Consider the following 26,734-nt stretch of genomic DNA (forward strand, 5'->3'; position numbering starts at 1 on the left):
TTGTCATTTGGATGAAATTGTGTTTCCCTTTTAATCTCATGCCCTTATATGGGTTATGTGCTAACCAACACGTCTAGTGCCTTTCACATGTACTAGGGCTGGGATGTGTCTTTTGTAGGAGACTGCACTGAGTTGGGCAAGCGTCTGGGTAGTTAACTGTTTGTTCGGTTGTATGGTGTCCTGGTTCTCCACCTGTCATTTTATGTTGTGTACTTACCTGTTATCAAAACACCCACATATAGACATTGGCGTCAGAAGAGTCTACGTGTACGCATTACTGTGTTTAAGTGTGCTTGTTATCTTCTTAATTCTGTGTATTATTACTGTAAGTACTTATTTGAGGGTTAGTTGTTGCAGTATCCTCAACAGAATTTGGTTTAAAACGTCCTGACTGCAGTTCCCTACAATTCTGCTGGTTCTCACAAGACTATTCTTGTTCAGGCCCATGTGGTTCTGTTTGCTCTGGACTGGGCTGATAGAACCTGGTACCTGGAGTTATTGGACATGTCCATCTTCATCCCTTGCACCTCACAACCAGATTAGATCTGCTCTCCCAGTCGGAGGAGTGGGTCCTCCATCCGAACCTCAGCAGCTTGAGCATTCATTCTTCGTTGCTGAGATACAGAGTTGGACTTGTCTGGCAACGTCCTGGATATGCTTCTCTCAGCACGGAGGCAAGCCACAAAGTCTATCTTGACTAAACAAAAGAGGTGATGGATTGAAGGTTTTTAATTCATTTTAACCTCTGGGATTGCTCTGGGCAACCCTCCAGACCACCGTTCTTCGCCTGCGAAGCCATTACAAAAGGGGAAAGAGCATATGCAAATCAGGTTTGGTCCCACCACAAAAGGGGCAGGCCAGCCCGAACTGCATGGTCACATACCCTTCTGCACGAGTCCACACGCATCCCCAGACATGTTTCGGCCTCATTGGGTGTCATCAGTGAGGAGTAGCTTGGGTCTCTAGGCTCAGCAGCCACATCACCCGCGTCTGGGCACCCATCCCACTCAGAGTGACTATAGCAAATCAAGATGTGATGGCTGGAAGGTTTTGAATTGGTCTTAACCTCTTGCTCTGGGCAACCTTCCAGACCATCATTCTTCAACTGCCAAGCCATTACTAAAGGGGAAAGACCATATGCAAATCAGGCTTGTTCCCACCCGAAGTCTGTCGCTAGAGGGTGTACATTCTGATCTTGGTGGTGTGAGAGGGAGGCGGACCCTTTCACCTGTCCATATGTCTTTTTTTTTATTGGACTGGACGGGCTTGCAGATAAGTGCTGTACATTGGTAACTTGCCACTATTTTGGTTTTCCAAAGGACCCCTGAGCAATGCTCTTTCTTAACAATTCCCACTGTTTCCATCATGCCAGTTTGTGGTTCCTGTGTGGAATCCGACTTTAGTGGCGACATTCCTTACGACTGCTCTGTTTGAGCCCTTGCATTAAGTTTTCTTAGATGGCTCACCCATAAGGTGATCTTTCCGTTTGCCATTACTTTCGTGAGTCAGCTGAAAGAGCCTCTTGCATTCTATTAAACCTCCCTTTTTGGTTTTCTTCAAAGAGAAGGTGACGACAAGAGTTAGACCTTCTTTCCTCCCAACAGTAGTCTGACTTCCATCTCTTTCAGAATATACAGTGTTTTTTCCTCTCTCTCATCTTTCTAAGGCAAAGGAGCAATTCCATTGGTTGTGTCCGGTGTGCAGGCTCTCTGCTTCTGTATCTTTCGGACAAAGGACGTCTGGAAAGATTACCAGCTTTTTTGTGGGTTATGCTGGTGTCCATGCTGACAGGGCTATAGCCAAACAGATCCTGTCAAGGTGGATCATTCTCTGCATCTTGGAATGCTATGATCTGGCTGTGAAGGATCTGCCTGAAGGTCTCAAAGCTCATTCTGTCAGATGTGTGACTGCCTCCTCTGCCCTAAAGAGGGTGGGGCTGCATACGTCTGTGAAACATTAATACTTGGATTACCTTTTGGGGCAAGACAAATTCTTCAGCAGAGTGGTCCTTCAGAGTTTTCTGATGTAGGTAACATCCTCCAGATCCACATACAGCTCTGGCAGTCTAACAATGATGAGTAATTTGTGGGATGAAGGAATCCATAGAAGAACAAATGACTTACCTCTCAGTAATGCGCATTTTGATGGATATTCCTCCCATGGATTATTGTACAGTTGGGCCCTTATCAGGTTGCTGTAAAAGAGCTGCTAGTTTACTGGAAATCTAAAGGGCTTGAATTAAGCAATATTGCCTGATGAAGCGAGGGCCTTAACGAAGGCCCCGGGGCATTACCAAACTCAGTAATGCCCCCGCCACAAGGGGCATATTGCTATTAGTACCCCGGCCCGCAAGACCGGGGTAATAAAAGCATTTTTTCTGTCCAGAAGCGCTCAGTGTTTCGGGACAGAAAAAAAATGGTAAAGAAAATGACCACCGGGAATGGGAAAACGGAGTCTGTTTTCCCTTTCCATGGCGGCCTTCAGGAGTAGACGCGCCGGGAACAATGACCGTGGAATCCTTTTACATTCTGGTTGACCATCGCTGCAGCGTTTCAGAACAGACAAAAAAAAAAGACAGAAAATGGCCGCTGGGGATTGGAAAACAGTCCGTTTTCCCTTTCCATGGCGCCCATCAGGAGCGGATGCGGTGGGAACACTTCAGTTCCCAGCGCGTCCGCTCCTGAAAAAAAAAAGATAAGAAGGTAAGTGCGGTTGCGAGAAGAGGAGGGGAAACAAAAAAAACATACCCAAGTCCCCGACGGGGGACAGTGGCAGCCTCCAGCTGTGTGGAGGCTCATTGGCTGAGGGGCTGCCCCTCCTCCCCCGCCGTGTACAAAGCAGGGAAATGCCAACCGAGGAATTCTCGGCCGAGTAACGACCCGGCGAGAGCCAATCAGAATGTGTTTTACATTCTGCTTGACTCTCGCCGGGTACTAATTCAAGTTAATCAGTAAGTATATGAAACCACAATTATTTATTTGGGCTTTCTAAACACATTAAGCATAGAAATCATATGCAAGTATTGTACTCAAAAACCATATTTACAGATATATCCATTCCCTTATAGAGATAATGGCAAATACCAGTGGTGTAATTAAATGCAAGGAGAAAGTTGGATCAGAGAGATCAATCACAACCTAATTCCCTGTCTTATGCAGTCCTGCCCTAAGATGTATGGGGCCTGTGCCCAAAAGTCATGAGTTCCACTATGGTCTTTCTCTAGGGAAGGTAGGGAAGGTATTTCAGAACTGATGCAGTGGGCTATGGGGGTGATTGAAAAGTTGTTTAAAGTAAGGTGCGCATTTACTTCGCCAGGTATGTACTCCACTCTATCCTGTTACAAAGGTAAGTCTTGGGTCAGGATCGTTGACCCCAGTTCCACGACCAAAGGCCAGGCCAGAGGGAGTTTAGGTATAAAGTTCTCTATCTAATGAATGGTTCTGCATCGTCCACAAGCCACAAGGCTTTCTGGGGCCTGGGACCGCAATACCTCCAACTCCCTCTACCGCAATATCTTCGTACTCGAGCTCTTCGCTCCTCCACCTCCAACTCCTTGAGGGTCAGTTGCTTCTCCAAGCAACGCGTTTGGGATAGATCTTTCTTCGGCTGGAGCCTCCCTCTGAAACAGCCTCCCAAACTCTCTGAAACTTGAGCAGAACCATCTCCGGTTCCGGAAGCACCTAAAGACCTTCCTCTTTGCTTCTGCCTTTTATCTTCCTCTCCCCTGCTGATCTCCTTCCTGTTACACGCACTGGTCACTTGGCAACCCTCTGAACTTGGGCACAGGTCCCTGCCTGTCCAGCTGCATACCCACACTGCCTCTTGGCACCCCCCTGCACTTCTGGTCTGTATCTGCAACCCTACAGTGTCCTCTTTTGCACTTAACAGACACCTGTTGTCTGCATTCCTAACACTTGCACTTGCCATCCGTTGGCTGCACTTCTTGTTGTGTTCCTGTTCTCCTTGTGCTGCACTTGTCCATACAGACACCCCCCACCCACGCCAGTTCTCCCCTGCACTTGCGTGTTCTGAATGTCACTAGGCCTAGCAAGAGCATTGTTTTTTTTGTCCTCCCTCTATTTCCCCTCCCTTGGCTTTTCGCGCTTTGAAACACCTGTTTATAGGGGCGTTATAAATGCCATATATCCTATCATCCAATGTTACCCTATGGGAGACTGGGGTGGGAGGGACACAGTTATGTTTACTTAAACCCGATTCTTCCAGGTGACAGTGTAGGCCTTCTGGAATATATTGGGGTGCCAGTCTTCTGTCCTTGGTTCAGGTGAGGGGAGCCCGGAGGTTGCAGGTGTTGAGGTCACTTTTTGTGTTGGGAGTTGGTTGTGGTTCTCACCAGACAGCTCCAGACAACTTCTTGAAGACCCCCAAATGAAACAAAGCATACCTCAGCGATGCAGACCCTTCAGGATACCTCACGGGATTGTGTTGGGGAGAATTTTCATTCTTGTGCCAATTCCCTTTAACCTTGGAGACCCCCAGCACTTTTGCTGGACTCACGGCTTTTTAATGTTTACTCCTAAGTGAGCGGGAACTTTTTCTCACCCATTTATGTGTTTTCATGACTATGATTTGCTATGTTCCTTACTGTTTTATGGAGTCTGGCAAGCTCCATAGGCATCTCCTTTTGCATTGTGACACACAGCACCTTTTGTGAAGTGCCACTGAGAAATCCCTTGCACGTCTCTTAATGTTTAACTACATTTTCTTGGGTGAACTACTTTTCCCAAGAATAGTAAGATGACCCCTGTCTTATATTTTCTTTTTGGGTCCAGCACACACCACCCTATGTGGAGTGCTGGGTGGTTACATAACCCATTCCTCATGTAACATTTTCTTACTCTAACTCACTTGAATGGCTGGTGGCAGTGGTTTCCTTTTTACTACCTTGTGACATGTATCTGCAGGCTGATACTTCCGCTGCAGTGCAGCAGCCAAAGGTGACCATTTTCGCAAAATGGCCACAGTCTTCTTTTTTTTTTTACATTTCTTGTTAGTTGGTTTCTTCTGGGCTTTTACTCTGTTTGATCAGGTTTGATTCCTTTGTGTGTTATGCCTTTGGCGGGCTTCAGCCCTGTGGCCCACCCAGGCTCCAGTGTGTCTGGAAAGGCAGGAAATGAGAGAGGGTCCTGAAACGTCCCTGTCCTTAGTCTATATGGGAATGGGGATTAACCAAATTGCCGGCGCCTGACTTCCTGGCCGCCAGGGCTGTAATCCCCCGGTGTTACCGGAAAATCGGGTGCCGGTAATTCTTTACGGCTCTAGCGGCAACCCGCCTGTATCACCGGCATAGTTACCTCCGGACACGTAATGAGGCTAAATGTCTATGTAGTACCAGACTTAGCTATTGACTACTTTAAAATGTATCAACTTCTGACAGTTCTAATGGTATACAAATCAAACAGTAATGAGGATCAGCATATGACATAGGAAGGAAGATCAGTTACTTTACATAATGGCAGAATACTTTGTCCAAGTACCAACACGCAGTTCTGTGTGAAGATCCCCCCCCCCCCCCTCCCACCTGGGCAACCTCTAATATAGAATATTAAAAAGCCCAGTCCATTAATGTTAAAATAGTCTTGTTTCCTGGTTAAAATATTCAACTACCCCAATGTACCCGAGTTAGAAGAGTTTCTTCGATGGTTCATCTACAGATCCCTCAAGGGTGAACTTCCTTTGAAGCAGGAGCCACAGGGTGTCGAGGTTCCTCAAAGAAATGCAAACACTGGCGTCGAGACTACAGCTTCAATCTTTGTGGTGCTCGTTGTGATCGTTCGAGGACGTCCTGGGAAGATGAGGCATGCAGTACACCCCGATGCAGAGTGTTCAGTGCTGGAAAAGAAGACTCGGTGAAGAACGTAGGCCTGGCAGCGGGCGTCTGGTGTCGACGATTGGGACTCGACCACGACTGTATTTGGGATCTTCACGTCAGCGTCTTAGTGGACTTCGGGTGACGGGAAACCCACCGGCAGACTTTCCTCAGTCGTCAATGACCTCGACTTTCTCCGGTGGGAAAAAGTAGCCAAGGGTGATGGCAACGGAGCCCTTTCATTAATGTTCTTAGGCAAGGAGGAGCGGTGCAGCTCCGGTCATCGAAGTATGGTGTCAAGCTGTCCCCGCTTCTGGGCAACACGACTCGATGGGCTTCCAGCAGTTACGGAAATCCTCTGAACCCCAATCAACAGCGATGAACCTCGACGGCCTCAGTGTCCTTGTGCTTTACTTCAAGAATTCCTGTTGGACCCCTACGGGACTGAATTTCAGGGTGCCTCGATGAAGATCAGCTTCTGCATGATGATCCCTCGTAGCTCGGGAAGAGGTCTCCTAGCCAGGTCCGCTCTTGGATCTGTCCTCGACCGACTCGACAGCTTTTAGATTGGGTCGAAAGAAAGTAGCAGCAATTCTTTTTCCAGCTGGGCTTCAAGGATAAACAGTTTCAAGTTTCGGCTTCAGCTTCTGAACAAATTAAGAAGTGAGAGGTCCCCAAATATACACATCTGTCCCTCATTCACACTGCTGAGCCAAGCTCAGTCAGCCAATCAGACAGAAGGGCATTCATGCAGGTAGGCAGGCAGCCGATCAGGCTCACAGTGCACATTCACTTCCACTCAGACACCCAAAACAAGGAATGTGGATTGGGGCAAGCACCCAGCCTTTCAGCATACCACACTGCATTCCTGTCTGTTTCGTGCAGACAGGAATGCATTCCATGTTATGGGTGTCTAGTGTCTGTGTGTGTGTAGCACAATGAATGAGACAGCCCTGCACCCAGCCTTTCAGCATACCACACTGCATTCCTGTCTGTTTCGTGCAGGGCTGTCTCATTCATTGTGCTACACACACAGAAACTAGACACCCATACCATGGAATGCATATTGGTCACACACTCCATTCACCCAGGCCCCACCCAAAGGGTGTACCCACAGCATAATCTCTGGAAAGGCTCCAGTCAGTCTGACCTGGACTTCCCCACAATACCATATATGGTTCTTCCACCCAACAGCCAGTCAGGTGAAGGGACAGAGTCAGGGCTTCCCAGGACTTTGGGAAAACAAGGTAACAGGTAATAGAAGCCGAGGCCACAGGGGCCATCTTGCCTTCTATCAGGAATCCATTGATTATTATGGCAGGGCCTACGTATCCCAAAATGGAGGATACTCGGAGCACCTGTCAAATTCAGCATGGAGCTGCCACCAGCCCATATACTACTCTGTGGCCCACACACAGGTGCCCAGAAACATACAATAGGGGCACAGGGTTGTACCCCCACCCATGGGTGCCATTGTGGGCTACATTGACCCACTCAGCAGAATTCCCATCCATAACCAAGCTGTGCTGCAGTCAACAGCAAAATTGCTGTGCTGGCTCCTTGGAGCACCATTGCCCCGCATCAAAACTGTGTTTTGCAGACACAAAAGGATGGCTCCACCATCTTGCCAAACACCTGTTGGGCGAGTTGGAACAGGGAGCACACCAAGAAAGGTGCCAGTGTGTGTTCATGTGTGCACCAAAAGAAGTGAATTCAAAAGTGGCGCTGCTTTGCGGCTTGCAAAATGTTCCCATTGAAAAGGTTGCCGCTCTGATGCTCTTTTCCTCTGTTCCTCATCACACTACTTTCATCAGTGAGACCCTGCCATGCCCATCCATATTCACATTGTGCTCCTTCAGAAAAGAGCATTATTCCTGAACGACAGGCTGTGTCGGCCAAATCTGAGAAATCAAAAGAAGCTTTACTTTCAGCTACTTGGGAAAACGCTTGACTTTTGGGCTACAAAATGTCAGAAATCAATGCTTCAAAGAGGCTCTGGCTCTCTGGGCCTATGTCAATTTCAGTAGATTTGTATTTTAAACAAATGGCTGTATAAAAGAAATGGACTATGGCTGCAGAACAATATTGGGAAGTCAGATGGAAGAGCAAACCTTTTAAAAGAGAAATCCCAGCAGCATTCACCATGTGTCAAAATAGGCTTTTGCAAACAAAAAAGAAATACCTGTTTTAAAAGTACAATGTTGAATAAAAACCTGTCATGGCCTAGCAATGTAAAGGGGTTTTGCGGGGAAACATATATGGGATGTTTTATTCAACGGGCTTGCTTCTGATTCAAAGCAAACTAAAATAAAGAAATCAATGTTTTTGGCTGAACTGGGAAATCGCCCCAAAAAGGTTTCTGCCATGGCTCAAGGGACATTTGGCTGACCAAAGGAGTGGCCTAACCTCTGAAAGAAGGAGCCACAATAGATTCTAGGACACATGAGTGCTAATTGCTACCTTGGAAAACCTTGACTGGACCAAAAGCACTGAACAGCCTAGGCATCAGACTTTTGTCTGGGTTGAGGCATTTTACAATGTGGATTCTGGGACACGGACATGTGAAAAAGGAAATCGCACATCCCCGCGACTTCTACTGGGAGCTTCAAAGCCAACTCAAGAGCAGCCTGGAAGTACATGACCATATTTGGAAGACAAAGGCAGACCATTTACCTCAAAAGACTATTTTATTAATAAACATTAAAAACTTTTATCTTTTCAACTGGACTTTGCAGGAATGTAAAATGTTTAAATATAATTTTGTGGTTTTTAACTTAAGACGTGGTAGCCTTCACTGCCATATAGGGAACAGAAATGGCAGAGAATTGAACATGTTGAGAAATGTGTACATGATGCCACTGTGAAATTCAATACTTGCATGCCTTATGATCTCTACACATGTATAAAGTTATAGGATTTTAGGTTGAATATTTATCACTGAAAGTCTCGAAAAACTGTTAGACGGTCGAAACAATGTGCTACAACCGCGAGAATTGGACTGACCTGCTCTGCGTAAAATATGTAAGCTGCCTATGTAATTTGTTCAAATGCCACAATTGTAAAAATTTACCATTTATGTGAAAACTGGGTTGTGGCAAAATTAACTGTGGGAGGTTCTGGACATAGTAAACCCACATCATAAAGCTGATGTCATGTCCTTAAGAATCCAACCAGCTGACAGCAAGGCGGTAACAATCACCCCTGACCAATCAGTTGTTTAGAGGCGTGCCCAGCTAAACCTGCCCCACCATATAATCTTATGTCACCATGGCTTATAAATATGGGTGGCTGACAGAACTCTAGACATACTCTCTCCTGAATTTCCAGTGCCTGCGTATCCTGACATTCCAGATCTAGCTTTGCAGGATTCCAGACTCTACTGCAAGGCCGAAGTATAGCTGATCCTATCCAGCAAGGCCTTGATCCAGAAATTCCACTAAAACCCCATAACAAAATCCTACTAACTTCAGGGAGAAAGTGAAAAGGTGGCTGAGCACACTGTGGGATTCTCCAGCGCCGCCTGCTTACCCGCTCCATCCCGCCGAGGCGTCACTGTGCCATGACCAGACCTTTGCCCATCTGTCTTTTGCCATGAGAGCCCGCTATCTGGTGACCCGAGCCTTGGAGTCCAGAACCCGGTTGGCTGTTCCTAATCCCAAATCCAAGAGCAGATTGTGAGTATTTCCCCTCCCATAGCGATCCATAGCCTACCCCATCTTGATACTTTCTTTGTTCTACTCTCCAAGTAATCCTATCCATACCCTGGTAACTTGTCCAAAACTGTTAGAATTTTCTGTGCACCCTGTCCTTGTTTTCCTAGTGTTAGCGCAATTCATTCTTTCATTCACCTCATCTTGTAACTCCTTAGCAATATTTGGAATAATTTAAATTAATTCCCACATAGATCTGAACGTGGGGTGAAAGGGTTAAGTTGCGAATTAATCTGGGATCGTACCGTGTCTTTCTTTAACAATCTAGTCTTAATAATCTAGTTTAAGTGAAACGTTTCCTTTCGTTCCAAACGGATTTGCTCTTCTTAATTGCTTCCTTTTACCCAAACTGAACCTCCTTTCACCTTGAAAATCGTATCCAGTTCTTCAGCTATAGTCACTTTCACATTCATATTGTCCCTGTGTTGTGCATCTATCGCCCTGCCTAAAAACCGCATTCAGATTTTGTATATTTCACTTGTTTTTTAAAAAAAACGTTTTGACATTGAAAACTGAAAAAAGTGGAAATGCAACTTTTCCACGTGCCATTTTGACTGCATCGAGTTCTTACTTTCAACTTGCTTTTTAACTGTATGCCTTTGTTGATACCTTCCCTTGTGATTGCTAGGGTTTATACATTACTGCTATTGTGAGAAATCATATTTGCCTCATAGATTTAACCACACATTATTTATTTGTCAATTTCCAAGTGTCATTTTAGGCTATTGCCTCCTATTTTGTGAGGGAAGGTCGAATTTTGATTGTTTGCTGCCTCATATCCCAGACTACCTGCTGCTTCTTTCTATCCACTCAGAATGAATTCGATTAATTGTGGGTTGAGGGAGCATTGCAGGGGGAACCCTTAACTCGGGTGCTATCTATCCTAATTGAAAAAGTGCTCCTATTCATTTGTGCTTTGGCTAAGAGCAGACTCGACCACTGGAGGACAACATCCGAAGCAGACGACGAGAGAAGATGCCAGCAGCACCCTCCAGGACCACAAAGTGCCAGGTGAAGCCCTGCAGCTGTGCTGACCCTGTTTTCGAATCGACTGGGAAGACCCGTAAAGGATGACTTCCTCACTTAGGCTGGTGGGAACAACTAGTCTCGAGACCAACAATTTTGGAATAACCCCTGGCTTGCTGTGAATTTTCAAGGCTGCAGAAGCCCAATACCCGGGCTACATCGACTACCTGTGAGTGCATAGACTTCCGAAGTTTGAATCCGGTCAGATCTTCGTGGGTATCCAGAGGACCCTATAGAAGCAAGAAATCTGCGTCCAGAGTCCCCTCACCAGAGTCCAGGACCGAGGGAACAAGGAAATGCTAACCAGAGCTTTTTGTTTTTCTTTGGTGCTGAGAAAAAAACCACAAAGACGCTGAATTGATGGAAATCGATTGCTGCCGACACCTTCTCTGGAGTGCAGCCGCAGGAGCCCACCAGACGTCTTCCCTTTCATCACCATGACCAGGAACAAGGATCTGCAGCATTGCATGCAGAAGGCATCTAGCTGGAACAACTTCTTAATTTCAAAGGTACTGTGGTGCTTGGTGTATACTATAATTTTACCGTTTGAGGTACTTCCAACCTTTGGGAGTACGATTTAACCCTACTCTAATTTGACCTCAACTTTCCTACACTGGTCTTAAAACTTGTGCTTTCTAAAGATGACTCTTGAGTTGCTGTGATTTCTCTTTTGAACACTGACTATTTAAGAACATTTTTCTAAGAAGAAGAGCATCAGAACTTTGACTTTGCCCATTGACTTTGGCTGTCTTGGCTCACTAAAGGCCTCCTTCTGAACCTGGCAGTGCTTGTTCCCTTACAGGTTTGAATTGTTAAACACTATTATTGCTGGGATAATAGACTGTCTGCATCTCTTCGGGAGAATCTAACTGTTCTTATAACTTATCAGTCTGTTCTGATCTAACCCTAACCTTTCCTGCCTTAAGTAACTCAATACTGCAAAGGTGCTACCAATATAAATGTTATACTGGCCTCAACTGACGTCACCTCTGGGTGGTGGAACATGTGTAACATATGAATGAATTACTCACCTGTTTTGTTGTTCACTTTTTTAAATTGAATCCTCACTTGGGATTAATGTTACAACTAAGTGCTGCTTTTTAAAGAATGCTTTAAATATCTTTGTGTATAACTAAATTCATTTATTATAATAAGTGTGTGATTACTTGGATACTTGCATTTACTGATTTCATTGTACAGCTCTACAGCTCACATTACCCCTCTTAAGATAAGCCTGGCTGCTCACTCACACTACCAACTTCTGTAGTACAGGCTCATATTAAAAGGTGGGTTACTTAATGCCAAGAGAAATCTTGTGTAGTTCCACACCAGTTGGACTGCACTAATTCTTACCTAACACATTGCTGAAGGATGGTTCCACAGGCAGTCACCATGGTCCGGCGACGACAGGACTTTGTGGTGAACACGGAGGCAGGTCCAGCTCAGCTTCCCTTATCGTGAGAAGACTAAAAATGTGAGGACAAGCGACTTATGGCTTACAAGCTGAAGAGCCAATGAGTATCAAGGCTCTGTTTGGAATGGCTACAGCTGGAGTGCAGTAACCCAAAATGGAGCTGGCCAGTCCACAGTGGGCTCTGCGAGCAGAGCTCGGGACTCCCACCGGTCCAAGTGTTGACGTACCAACAAGGGTCTTCTGAGATCATTCCAAGGAGCAGGGCTTCACTGTGCCAATCGCTACAATTTAGGTTGGCCTGCTGCAGTAGATGCCCTCGGGTCGTCAGCGGGCGTCTCTTCTTGTAGAAGTCTTGGCTCCAGCGATGATCTGTCAAATTGTTGCAGTAGACCTCCTTTTTTCCAAGATTCAGGCTGGGAGCTTGCCCAAGCCCACCAATGGTCATTTTTTGCAACAGACATTTGGGAGTCCGAGGACGTGGCTCATACACACAAAGCCCATGTGCCTGCAAAAGCAGCAGCTTTCACCGGGAAAGGAGTTGGCATAGAAGTAATTTCCTGACAAGGCAGGAAGAAAGCCAAAGGACAAGATGGCCAAAGACATCATCAAAGTAACCAAAACACCATCAGGTATAACTTCATAAGGATACAAAGTATCCTAACAGCACTTCACTATAAGGTTATGTGTGAAATTGTAAAAATACAAGAATTCCAAAAGAGAGCCAAAGTCTCTCAGTACTGATAGTCTTATGGATTTGTGGGTTTCTCCAGAAGAATGAGCAAAATAGGCGAGAGAAGTAAAGCAGAAGGCTTTACTGACCTCCAAATGTCGGGGCAAAGTTAAAAAAATAAGTAAAAAGACTTGGGGTCCCCTAGGACTCTATGGAGGAAAAGGTGCAAAATGAAAAACTTTCCTAACACCTACCTCTACAGCTGCGACCTAGAGGCTTTGTTTGCAGCATCCTTTGGTGTGTGATATCCTCTGTGCCTCTGAATTACCTCACGTGGCTTGTCTTTAGAGGGCCTTGTAAGACTCATTTGCACAACCGATTTGCTGGCATCCTCAGTGGTGGAATTCTCCTTTTGGGCTTGAGTCCCCTTTCTGCAGCCATCCATCCTCAAACCTTTAGTGGTGGAACCTAGGCTTGGGAGTCTTCTGTTGTGTTCTCCAGACTCGCCAGCTGGTTTGCTGCCTTACTTCAACAGAGACCTAAAAGTACTTATCGGTGTAACCATATCTCCAGTCTGTACAAGTGTCATTGTCCTTTGATATTTTGTGTGAATAAATTCAGAACTATTGCAAACTAAAAGTACTGCCTAGTGAGTATTTACCTCTCACTCTTGGAACACTTGAATAGGGATTATGGCTGGTGTTTTTAACAGTCATTGGGATTTTAATTCTATGCATTATATTTTTTAAACTGGGTTGTGTTTTAGCCACTCTGTTTTCTTCCACTTTAAGCTACTACTGTGTATCAATTTTGTATTAGCAGCTATTACTGTATCCTTGCGTTTATAGGGTTGCCGTTCGAATTTTTGAACCTATATCCAGTGTGCTTGTAGTTGATATTAATGTTAAAGGATATTTGGACCGCACACTATCACCACCGGAGTGGTCCCCTGGCGGCTCTGAAAGAGGGAAGGGTGGTTGAGTTAGTTGGAATAAGCTGGAAAAGTGCAAGAGAACAGTGATGTGCTGTTGGCAGCCTCAGCCCGGTGGGTCCGTTGGCTGGGCTTGGGGTGTTTTACGGTCGGTAGTTGTCGTGTGCTGTTGTGCGAGTCTATGTGGTTTGTTTTGTTGTTGCAGTGTAGTGAAGTTTGTGCGGATTGTTGTGTTGTAGGCTTGTGGTTGTGTTTGGTTAGAGTTTGAGAGATGTATGCAGAGGGGTGAAATTGTTAGTGGATTGGTTAATTGGCACTGCTGTCTTTACAATTATGTCTGGGGTTGATGCTTGCCATCATTCACTATTCCATCTGAGTGTGGCATTTGTTAATCTTCAATATCCTATCTAGATGCGGCGCAGGCTAAATTTAAGAAATCCATCTAAGTGTGGTGCATGCTAACATTCATAATCCTATCTAGATGTGACGCAGGCTAAATTTGAGAATTCGGTCTAAGTGTGGCACATGCTAACATTCACATTTCTATCTAGATGCGGCGGAGGCTCTATGCACATAATTGGTCGGAGTGTATGTGTTTTCAATACTTAACTCTATAGACATTCCTATACTTGGGTTGAGCAGAGAGAGAGAGATCTGGATTTCACACCAGTCTCCTTCTCTTAGACTAAAATTTTGCTGCTTGGTTACATTTAGCAGTGACAGTTTAGCCTACCTTAAGGGATAGACTTCCACACTACTAACAAGAAGTCTCTCTTGATCCCACAACAGTAGTTTTCAGAAAACCCCTTCTAACAGTGGGGTTTTCTTTAGCTGCTCACATTGGCTGACATGATGTTTCTGTTAGTCCTTATTAGCATCAGAATGTGCAGACTAGATGTGCCTGGGGTGTCCTTAAGTGTAGGGTAATTGACAGTGTTCGTTTTTGCTGTCTCCATTCATATCCTCTAAATAATCGTTTCCATTACAGAACATAAGTAAATGAAGAATATGTACTTATTTTGTATGCATTTTAATTTTTTATATATTCTTCTCTCTGTAGGCCAGTTTGACAAATATTCAAGAAGAAATGAGGAAGCTGCAGGTCATGGAGATGTCTGATGCACCAGCCGCTGCCTGTGATCTGAGTGATCTGACCACAAAAGGAACAAAGAAACAAGGCCCTGACACTGGGATTGATGGAAAGAAATGTCCCTTGATAGTGCCAAAGGACCTTGAACTCACATTGAAGCCATTAGGATGTCGTTTTTCAGTGCGAGCTTGGCGACCGAAAAATTCCTTATTGAAACCCATCTTCATGAAACCCAATCCTTGTACCCAACCTATTTCAGGTGTAGCCGGAATGCAGAAGGCCTTGTCTCAGTCCACTGATCTAATGGGCAAAGCACCCAGCCTACAATGCCAGAATATCCCATTAGCTACAAACAACCGAGAAGGTCAGGCCGCTCGCACACCTTTGGCAACTTTAATTTCCAGTGTTAAACCTAGTGAGCCAGCTCCCATACTGCGAATTCTTTTGCCTATGGTACCTGTGCCTCACCAGCCTAAAATGGCATTGCCTGCACTGCCTCCAAGATACAGAAAGCCTTACAAGAGACGTGCACGACCCAGGAAGAAGGCTGCTTCTAGTACCACGTTAGTAATGAAGCCTTTTTTGCATTCCGCTCCTTTTGTTTTCACAATCCCCACCGGCACAATTGAATTACTGAGTGTTGGCAATGGTACTAGTGCGATTCAGCCTATGAATGCATCTGTGAACCAAAGCAATCGAGGGATACCAGTCACTATGCTGGTGAATCCCACCAATTTGATCGTGTCAAACACCCCGGTAAAAGAGCCTGTCCAAGTTCAAGAGAACCAGGAATACACCAGTGTGTTAGATGGCCCACTTGTCAAGAGTGAAAGCTCCGAATCCTTTGAGGATTCCAAACAGGAGCCCACTGACCTGGACACTGAGGACCCAAACATGCTGTGTGAGGAGCATCACCTGAATTCTTCTTGTTTAAAGAGCTTGAATCCTCTTAATACTGTTAGCCCAAAGTCTACCAGTTCAGACAGACCAAGCTCCCCTAGCATGCACTGCACAATCTCCTGCAGTAGGGACAGCCCAACTACCTCTGATCTGGGCAACTCAAATACTGAAATGGGTCCCGAGTGTCATGTTCAAGAATTAGTACAGGTAAAGGACGAGTCGTCCTGTGACACGATGGAGGAACAGCCACTAGTATCTGTCAAGGAGGAGTCCACAGAAGCCATCGAGAGCAAGATACGTTTAGTAGATAGTGATTGTGGACCATTTCCTGGCCAAAATGCAATGCTTGGGCAAAAACGCTATGACATTGAAGTTGGTGAGCAGTATATTCCGAGTGCAGGTCAGGACCAGGGTGTTGAAGCCCTTCTGCATAACGCAAGCAAGGAGGGGGTAGGTGCAAGCACTGATTGCACAGCCCCTGAAGAACCGATAGATGGGCAGGCTCCAAGCTCTGAAGAGAAACAGCAAGATCAGGGTCCAACTGGAACTGAGGCAGGTCCAGAGTCACACCAGAATGCTGCATCTCAGAATGACGTCAGTACGCATCTTACTATTCCCCCAGGAGAACCAGAGGATTTAATGAATGCTAATGGTCCGCCTAACACCACTCCAGCTGGCCCAGATCCTGGGCAGGAGAAAGAGGGACAGGAAGAGGAAGAGGAAGAAGACTTTGACGATCTCACACAAGATGAGGAAGATGAAGAAATGTCGTCTGCTTCAGAGGAATCCGTACTGTCTGTACCAGAGCTTCAGGTAAATCTGAAACTGCCATTTCATAAACTTGTTTTACACAAAATCCATATTTGTATCGGCTGCTAACTTGCATACTATGTTACATTTTTTCACAGGATCTTATCAGCAGTGAGGATAGGGAAATGATTCAACAACTGTATCCATATGCTGATTAGGAGACGGCCACACCCTTTCATCTAATAAAAATATGCTAATGTTTATGGCAAGCAGATATTTTTGCCCTTACTAAGTTTTGTAGTTGTGCCACATTTCTCTCCCTTTGTTCCTAATTGATAGGTTATGTGGTTTTGCTGGAGGCCATACAATATATTGTTTGGTTGGAGCTGGTCTTCTTCCTAAAATGCTCATTCCCGGTTGCTGTTTTGTCCCTTGATAGTGCTGCCATATGTCTCCAACTTTCTTTTGTACACACTGGTTTGGTTCAGACCAAAGTAGCATTAGAACTGCAAACACACCCTATCTCGTCACACAGTGTGCAATTGAGCTTCTTTTGTGAACAGCTTGAGCACCTAGGTACACCTGAATATATCTTGAAAGGATTCTTTTCTTTTGTAAAATAGGCAAACTAAGTGCTACAACAAAATAATGTATTTAATATTGCACCCACTGAAATAAGTTACAAAGGAACTCTTAAATATTGAAGTTTTAAACATAAATTTTAGTGCATGGATATCATTTTTCAATTTTCCGGTGCGTGGTTTTTCAGTACCAAGACTGGTGTTGGGTTCTAAAGAGCAAAGCTCAGTGGAAGTTGCAAGGAAGGCATGCTATCAATAGTAGACACAAACACTATAGATACAAGTTTTCCAAAACCTTTTATTTTGGTATTTTGGTTGGGTTGGTAGAATTCCTAACTAGCCCTAACTCTAGAATGGGAGTAAGTTTGTGAGAGTTCCCTTTTCCCCACGTTTTATCTTTATATCTTTTTGCTGACAAAGCCTTTGAAACTGCAAGGATTTTACGTAGACCTCTGCATGACCACCTTGACCACTCTTTAAACATTTCAACAATCAACAATCTTCCTCATCTCGTAACACCAATGACTCTTGGTACTTCTAGTTTATTATTCTCTTTACTTTGCCATTTTCAAAGTTCATATACTTTTCCCTTTTGACATATTCAGTGTTCACATACTTTGCTTTTCACTTTTTCAACTTTCATTCAGGATCGCGGTTACTTCCCTGCCTTCGGTTCCCGTTTTAACATACTTCAACTCACAACATTTCACAGAGACTTTCGAATGTGCGATTTACCCCCCCCCCCCTCGCAGGACCACTATGTTACTTTGTATCTCTTTTTCTCAATTCAGCAATTGTCCTTTTCCCTATGTGTTTTATCGGCACATGCGCAACCTTCAATTTTTGGTTACAGCTACTTTTGCTTTTGTTGCCTTCGATAAATCACTGGTCGTGTTAATTGGGCTTCTCTCCAACGTCTTTCATGCAGCAGTCAAGGCCGTTACCAACGCCTCCACTGCTCCTCTCCAACTCTTGTCATTCACCCGGGAGTGTACCAAGCCGCTTTGTAGCATCTTCAAGGTTTCTCCCTTCTGCTCACTCTGTTTCCCTGCCCACTCTGTTTCTGTCTTAGAACGTGTGCGGCTTCCCGAAAGTGTGGAATTCTCACCTGGCTCTCGCTCGATCTTCGCAACTGCCGATCAGCCCCGTGGCCTTCCAACTTCCATAACTTGGTTCGCATCAGCCCCGAAAGAGCTGCTCTTTCTCATACCCAGCCTCACTAAGAGTGCGCCTGTGCGTGCCACCTTTTATCCCTACAGGGAGTGTTAACAAGTGTCAGGTGTGTATAATTAGGATTACATGTCTGACTCTGCCTGGTCTCATTAAAGGGACAGAGCCAATGCAAGTCAGAGGTAATCTTCCCGGCTTATTCCTCCTCTGCCTCAGTAGTGATGTCGATGTGAAGTGGGGAGGAATTATGGGAGCTGTAATTTCCCCATAAAATAAGCAGGCATAGGGGTTAGTTGGGTAGTGGAAAAGGGGGGGGATACCATGTCTCACCATCGGGTGCTTCTCCCCGAACACCCCCTACCCAGGTGATCCTCCCTCGCTTGTCCCGCCCCCCGCGCTCGGGATCCAAAAGCGCTGGCCTTTCCAGGATCCCCAGGGACTAGGTTGTGAAACACCCTCTGGTTTTTCACAAAGTGCAAAGCTTTACCATAGAAGTCTAGCCAAACATAGTGACAAGGCTGTGCAGGAAGTCTTAGATTAAGGAGATCAGGGGCTTGGTCTGAAGTACTGTTAACATACACATATATGCCTGCAGATGAAATTTAACCAGAGAGATGCAGTAAGTCAAAATACTAAATGGCAAGTAAAGCAACATGTTCACATACAATCACAGATGACGCATCACATTTGGAAATTTATCGTCAATAACCATTATTCATCTTTCATGGCTTCAGGTACAAAACATCACAATCAAACAATATACGGTATACAAACAAAATACAGTTGATATTCAGTTGCTTAAAGCACATAAAAGTATCGAGCTAAAATGCATAACATATGATAAAACATCATGTTAAAATAATGCAACTAAAGTACAGTTTGACCATAACAGTGCAAATGAGTGGGTAAAAGGCCATGAGCCAGTACAAGGTTAATCAGTTGTAGTAATCGCACACTGCTGTTTGATCCACGCCAGGTGAATTAATTTAGCAACCCAATAACCACATCCAATTGCATAGTTAATTTGCATTGGGTCATAGCATCTTCTAAAGTGCAAATGTGCTACCTCTGAAAAAGAGGCTTCAAATACTTAGTTCTAAGAAATGTATAGCCATCAGATAACAGCAGGAAGTGGGCCACGGTTTCCACTCCTGACCCTCAAACCAAAGTGTTCAACCTATGCTCCATAAATAGGGTGTGATAAACTTTGGTTGGGGGGCATCAAGGTAATCTTCAAAGCCAGGTTGCAGTTTACACAATAGATACAAGGGTCCCAGCCTCGTGTTACGGCATACATTCAACAGCTTCCTTCTCCACAACAATGTTGCTGCCGCTTTTTACTCTGGTTTTACTCTCCATGTCAATGGAAGATGGTTCATCCCATAGGATCCAAAGATGTTAACCACTTCTTAACATGGACGAATCAAGGCAAGGATCGTCCCCCTTCAAGTGACAGAATATGCTCTAAGGATACTCTGTATTTGGTCACGCCCACAGTTCCTCACACCCTAATCAATATAGTCCTGCCCTCAGACCCACCTCATCCGCCATTGGTCCTATAGTGCACTCCAGGTGGATCTGGGCATTTGGGCTGCTTTGGGGCAACAACGAGAACTTTTTTAGAAATGTGATTTCTACTACAGCGAGGTTGTTTGCATTTGCAATCCCCCAGATCTCAGTGCCGAATAACGCCAAGGATTGATGCTCTGAGTCATCTTCTCTCCACGATCCCTTACGACAGTCTGCAATGTATCCAAATCCACGCAACTCCAAAATTTGGTACAAGGGGTGGGGGGGGAAACCTGTGACTAACGTGACTACCAGCGCCCAAACTATGTTCACTTCGACCTGTCTCCCAATCCGTGGTGCCAAAATTGCAGTTGATGCAAGACCGGAAATTGAGAGAACTGTCAGTCTGCGCTTTGAACTGGTTTGCTGGAACAATGCTGAATCCTGGTCCCTCCTTAAGGCCAACACAGTAACGTTTTTCCAAGAAACCTGGCTAAACAAAAGTCCATGCGTGGACAGGTCTGATCTGTTCCATCAAGCTCTAGACACACAACAGCCGTTGCCAGCTGGTAGCCCTATGCTGCACTCTTGATGGGACAGAGTCCCCAATGTTATTTTGTAGAGTCTCGTGAGTCTCATCCCACTCCCTATCGGAGAGGTTTTAGGTCACGAGAGTCAGAATTGTAAGTATTCTTACGATGCAATCAGCATTTACTCAGTACATCATATATTTATAAGTCAAGGTGTTTTGAATCTCTGTCTAATGGCTCATCTCCAGCAAGGCACCACCACTCTGAGACGAGACAGAATTTAAACAGAAGAAGTCTTGTTTATATCAGTTTCACTAAGAACCATTTAAATTAAATTAACAACCCACTATTTCCTAATAGTGTGGGAAAACATTGTCAACAACAAAAACGTATAGCATATAAAAATTTTAACAGTAGATGGGGCTGAAAAACCGTTCCCACAGGTACAGAGGTGTACTCAGATAATTATACACATTGTAACATCTTCAATTAAACAAGGAATTCATATGTTGCTGAGTAACATTGGTATGATTGTCCTTCTGAGCAGTACACTTCTTTCCGCTCAGAGTTTTATAAACACACTCCTGTCAATCATGTGTGCCGACGCGTTTCGGATTAAACAATCCTCCTTCAGGGCGGGGTATGTTACAGTTTCATGAGTGTCCATAAACTCCTGCAACAAGGAGGGATATAGTAGTTAATATTGTGGGAAAATAAAGGGATTTCACCAGTAACTCTTAAGAGAAGGTGTAGTACTGACCTTAATTCCTGTGTGTGTGGTCAAAAACCGGTGTCAATCTGTGTAATAAATGTGCAAACGTGCAAAATCAGAATTTGTTCTGTAGCATGAGTGAACTTGTAACATGATGTAAATACGTTCTTGGCATACTCACCCGGACGGAAGATAACTATCTCTCCCCGGGTGAAAGAATGGTGATAGGCTGTGACTTCCAGTGCGCAATGGCTGAAGGCAAAAACAGAACAGATGTGTCCGGTTAATGCCGTGATATTTATTGGCAATAGATACTGTTTTTATTAAAGTGATATAAGGATATAAATGAAGTATTGCTGTTGTGAGTTAATATGGCCACTAATTGATGTTCGTAATTGCAGCAGGATACGCCAATCGTGCAGGTATCTAGAAAAATCCATTCTCGTAACGTGCACGCTGGCACGAGATCTCGGGTTTAGGGACGTAAACCTCTACTCTCTAAATGTCAGGGTCCACCCTGTGTACCGTGCCCGTCACCGTGCGCGCAAGACACAGGGTATCTCAACAAGGGTACTCACTGTCTCGCGACCACAAAACTCCGAGAACGATCGAGCAGCCCGTCGCCAAGACGCGCTGCTCGAAAACACTGTTTACATGGTCGTCATGGAGTCGGCGCGCATGCGCGCGTCCATTCCAGACTTCCATCTTGGTGTGGGACTGGCCGCTCGTAACCAAAGGCTCGCGGCGTGCTCCTCCCACAGGCACCTGGTCGTCGCTACACCAGCTTAATGCTCAGTTTGAGTTCAAGATTAATTGGATGTCGAAAAATGGGAAGAGAGATTATTTCATTCAATCTATGAGTTATGTGGATGTACATTGTTACTGGTCTCAAACATAGAGACATACTCTTATTCGCCAATGCAAAGTGGAGAGTATGGTGATACAAAGGCGGGAAGAGGGGCACCCGGCAGTAGTGTACTGCCCCAGGCCCCAACTTCCCGCAGGGTGGTGATGGAGACCTTCAGGTGAGCATGGTGTGATACAGAAAGCCTGTTACACCTGCCCTCCCATGGGCCACCACAATCAAAGAAATCTACACATCAATCTGAACCAAACTTCTTGTACAATAGCCTCAATGAGGACGCTAAATGTGAAGCATCCTAACCTGTATTCAGTGTCAGACCTGCGGAACAATTGCCGCTAACATTCTTTTGCATAGCTCACAAGGTCTAAACTAAACATTAAACTCACGTTGTCTTTGCCATTCACAATCTGGAAACTCAAAGCTGTCATGTGAGGTGACTTAGGTAGACCCTTCATAGGCACTTAGTATGCACAGTCTAGACCTGTTCATGACAAACAATGTCGATCCGCAGTCCAGTCAAAAAGCCCCCACATGGCATAGAGGGTCCAGCCATCCGACCCTAGACGATCTATATTTGTTGGTTGTCCACTATTGAACATGTGCTCAAACTTTTCTGTGTTTGAAAAGAAATGGAGTGATCACAATGTGATAAAGATTAGCCTAGAGGTGACATATGCAACAGTCTACTCACATAGTTCGATTGACTTTAAAATTCTCCAGCATTGGATCTTTCATGGATTCACATGCTTTGAATATTCCCCGTCGTCAGGCTGGGAATCCCCGGTACATTATATAGACCCTTTCCCGTAGGAAAACTTTTTCGACGCTATGCGTCCTATCCACCTCGTTTTGTATCATGCGTGCCCGTGCCGTCAGGACGTCATGATATAAATACAGGACCCGCCCCCGCGCTCCCTCAGATTTCAACCGTCTTTCAAAGTAGTGGGATCCTCGTGTTTACTACTAGTGAAAACTAGGTTGTTTTTTATTTTTTGTCTGTTTCGCGTAAGCGAAGTTCAAATTCTGGAGAATTATGTCTGGAAAGGCGTTATTTCGCCCATGTGCAACCTGTGGCCTCAAAAAGGTTTATGAAGGAGACGGCCACATGGACTGTATCTACTGTCTCCACCCGCACCACACGGCGGATACATGTGAGATATGCCAGGGTTTCTCCCAAAAAACCCTTAAGGACCGTAAAAGAAGGCTGGTCGACTGGCTTAATGACGGAGCGGGTGCCTACCCGGCTTCGGAAGTTGGCTCCACGGCCTCCAGGAGCAAGTCGGAGCCTCCATCGAAGAAGGTGCGGCCAGCAGAAATTCGCGCTGAGGTGAAGCATAAGGGGAAACATGCTGGATCCTCCTCATCACATAAAAAGCCCTCCTCCTCCTCATCATCTAAGACGGAGAGGCTAGCGCTGTCTAAATCCTCCTCAGGGGACCGTCCCAGGTCTTCCGTGAGTCGGGAAGCTTCAGCCGGGAAGTCGGCATCGAAATCGACGACGAAGTCTAAGGGCTCGACGACGACGACTTGCTCGTCGACCACGGTGTCATTGACGATGCCTATTACCGTTCAAGCAGCAGCGGTTGGGATTCCTTCGTCGACGGAGACTCAGTCTATGGCTTGGCTGCCTGAGGTCTATGACCCGATCCCCCCTGAGGTCTTACTGCAGCCAGACACGGCCTGCTCAGCGGAAGGGGAAGGTGACATGGTTCTGCAGCCATCGGATTTAGGCTTACGGCCTTCCACGTCGACGACGACGGCGACGAGTGCGAGCGGGGGTATGGTACCTATATCATCCACGTTACTGACCCCCCAGACGGTTTTGTCTCTGGATGTGCTTAATACTCTTCAGAAGCTACTACAGCGGCTGGATACGCAGTTCCCTCAACCTGGGACGTCATCGTCACTTTTGTCTGTACCTTCCGTCGACGAGCAAACTTGTACGGCTCGCTCGTCGACGAAACACCCATCGGCTCCCCAGGCGGTGAAAGATCGTCCTCGAGCTCAGGAGGAGGGTGAGTTGTCGGAGTCCGACTCTATACGTGATGACTCGGGGTCAGACATCTCCCAGTCACCGTCGAGGGACCCGACATGGAATTCGGATGTAGAATTCGAGTCTACGAGGAGCCAGACACAGCCATCTCCCCCTGATGATGTGGGAGCCTTCCATGCAATGATGGGGAAAGCGTGTTCCGAATTCGGCTTGATTCCTGAGGAGCAGAGGAAAGACTGTTTCCTTTTTGACCATATGGGTCAAAGGAGAAAATCGGTATTTGCCATCCCAATCCTTGACCACGTGTGGCAAGAAGGTCTCAAGACGAAGCGCCATCCGTTCTCGGAACCAGCCATAAAGGGACGGGTCGAGAAAAAGTTTAAAGCTCCGGAGTCCACTCCAAAATGTCTAACATCACAGCCTCTGTCTGACTCGGTGGTGTCGGCGGCAGCGGCTAGGAAGGCCAGGGTCCAGCAAAAATGTTCAACGCCACCGGAAAGCGAGGCTAGGAGGCAGGACGCATTTGGAAAGAAGGTGCTCTCGGTCGGAGCGACAACAGTAAGAGCAGCCAATTCCTTAGCGATCGTGTCACGATATGATAGGGAAATGTGGCACAAATTAGCCCCTATCCTAGAACACCTGCCAGACGAACACCGGAAAGCAGCTATGTTACTGGTGCGGGACGGCGAGGAGGCCTCGAACCACGCTATTAATATCGCAGTTGACCTAGCAGAGTCTGGTTTCAAACAAATCAACCATGGAGTAGTGCTTCGTCGACAAGCGTGGCTCAAATGCACTACTTTCCGTCCTGAAGTACAGTACAAAGTCCTGGACATGCCATGCGAAGGGGAGCACCTGTTTGGCGAAAAGGTTGATGAAGCGCTGAAAGGGATGAAAGAAGACACGGATACTGCTAGGTCCCTCGGCGCCCTTCAAACGGGTAGAAATTTCCGCTCTTTTCGCCCCTTCAGAGGTGCTTCTGGAAACTCCCGCTTTAGTGCCTCGAGGGACCGTGGATTTAACAGGCCCTCGTACTCTTCACAAGGGTTCAGACGAGCGTCCCAGTCGGCACGTGGAAGCAGGGACTATCAAGCCTCCAGGCGGCGAGGCTCAGGTCCGTCGTCAACGAAGAACAAGCAAACCAGCAACCAATGACGGCCTTCGGAACGTCCTGGGGGGTCGAGTCTCTCATCACTTCGACCGATGGAAATGCATCACCAAAGATCGATGGGTCCTAGACACGATTCGCATGGGTCATGCGCTACAATTCAAAGACAAGCCTCCGCGTCTTCCTCCTTTATTCTCGACACAGCCCCACCTCCAAATCCTACGACAAGAGGCGGCGCTTATGTTGCGAAAAGGGGCGGTAGAGAGAGTTCCTGTGGCACAGGAAGGCCAAGGAGTTTATTCCAGGTTCTTTGTTGTCAAAAAGCCAAACGGCAAATGGAGGCCCATTCTCGACCTGAGGGTACTCAACAAGTGGCTAAAGAGCCAAAAATTCAAAATGCTAAAACTCCAAGAGGTTATCAGATCGGTGCAACCCATGGACTATCTATCATCACTGGACCTTCAGGATGCTTATTTTCACATCCCAATACGCCCACGACACAGGAGATATTTAAGATTCGTCGTCGGGAGAAAGCATTTTCAGTTCAAGGTCCTCCCGTTCGGGCTCAAGTCCTCCCCCAGGACGTTCACCAAGTGCTTGGCCCCTATAGCGGCCCATTTAAGGAAGGATGGTCATCATGTCTATCCATATCTAGACGACTGGCTAGTCAGAGGGTCATCCAAGGAACAAACACGAGACAGTCTACGAGCCACGATGTCCATCTTACAGGAACTGGGCTTCGCAATAAACTTCAACAAGTCCTCAGTAGAGCCTTCGAGGACCTTGGTTTTTCTAGGAGCGGAGTTTCATACACACACAAGCCTGGTGAAACCATCCAGCGAAAGAATTCAGAAACTTCAAAACAAGGCGTCGGAATGGAGAGGCGGTACCAGGGTCTCTGTGCGCAAGTACATGTCCCTGCTAGGGACCATGTCGTCCTGCATTCCGTTAATAAACAACTGCCGTCTGTTTATGAGGCCTTGCCAGGAATTTCTAGCGGACCGTTGGGCGCAGAGCAGAGGTCGCTGGTCCGACAGACTGGTCGTCGACGAACAACTAGTTCAAGCACTCGGCTGGTGGAAAGTGTCTACTCATCTAACGAAAGGGATGCCTCTACTGGAACCAGAGTTCCAGAAGACGGTGGTGACGGATGCATCGCTGAGCGGATGGGGAGCTCATCTGGATATGTTACAGGTACAAGGCCAGTGGTCTTTACAGGAGTCCTCCCTGCATATCAACCTGCTAGAACTGAGAGCAGTGCGATGGGCTCTGAAGTCTTTTCTTCCGCAACTGAGGGACTCGGTGGTGCGTGTCATGACGGACAACACCACTACGATGTTCTACTTGAGGAAACAAGGAGGGACACGTTCCAGGTCCCTATCGACGGAGGCACAGAAAATCTGGCATTGGGCCCTGCAACACAACATGCAAATCTTAGCGTTTCACCTACCAGGAGTGAAAAACGTGGAAGCCGATGCCCTCAGCAGAGAAATGAACGAAGTTCACGAATGGGTGCTGAACGACCAACAACTTCAACAAGTATTCAAGGAATGGGGACACCCTTCCATAGACCTGTTTGCAACGAAGAACAACAAGAAATGCCATCAGTACGCAAGCAGATGGCCTCAGCAGGGCTCACTGGGGGATGCGTTCTCATTCCCATGGACGAACAAATTCCTGTACGCATTCCCTCCTTTTCCCCTTGTCCGGAGGACGTTGCAATGGATCCTCAGGTACCCATGTCGGGTAATTCTGGTGGCCCCATACTGGGCCAGACAGGTGTGGTTTTCAGACCTACTACACTTAGCGGCGGCGGAACCGATGAGATTCCAGAAGACCCCCGACCTTCTGTCTCGACAGGAGGGTGTCGTTTGGCATCACGACCCGGACAGCCTCAAGTTGACGGCCTGGCTCCTGGCTTCGCCGAATTTGGTCGGCTAACGATTCC

At 46.3% G+C, this 26,734-nt stretch overlaps 1 protein-coding gene across 5 annotated transcripts in view; it reads left to right on the forward strand.

Annotated features, from left to right (window-relative positions):
• The window catches only part of GON4L (gon-4 like), a 2,357,623-nt gene that overhangs the window by 1,593,658 nt on the left and 737,231 nt on the right, over positions 1-26,734 (forward strand). For all 5 annotated transcript variants that reach the window (XM_069649947.1, XM_069649953.1, XM_069649967.1 and 2 more), the window contains one exon: positions 14,639-16,381. In XM_069649947.1, coding sequence (XP_069506048.1) covers positions 14,639-16,381 — 1,743 coding nt within the window. The remainder of the gene's footprint in view (positions 1-14,638; positions 16,382-26,734) is intronic.

This window comes from Ambystoma mexicanum, chromosome 1p (assembly GCF_040938575.1).
Source record: "Ambystoma mexicanum isolate Mex_15411 chromosome 1p, UKY_AmexF1_1, whole genome shotgun sequence".
NCBI classification, from domain to species: Eukaryota; Metazoa; Chordata; class Amphibia; order Caudata; family Ambystomatidae; genus Ambystoma; species Ambystoma mexicanum.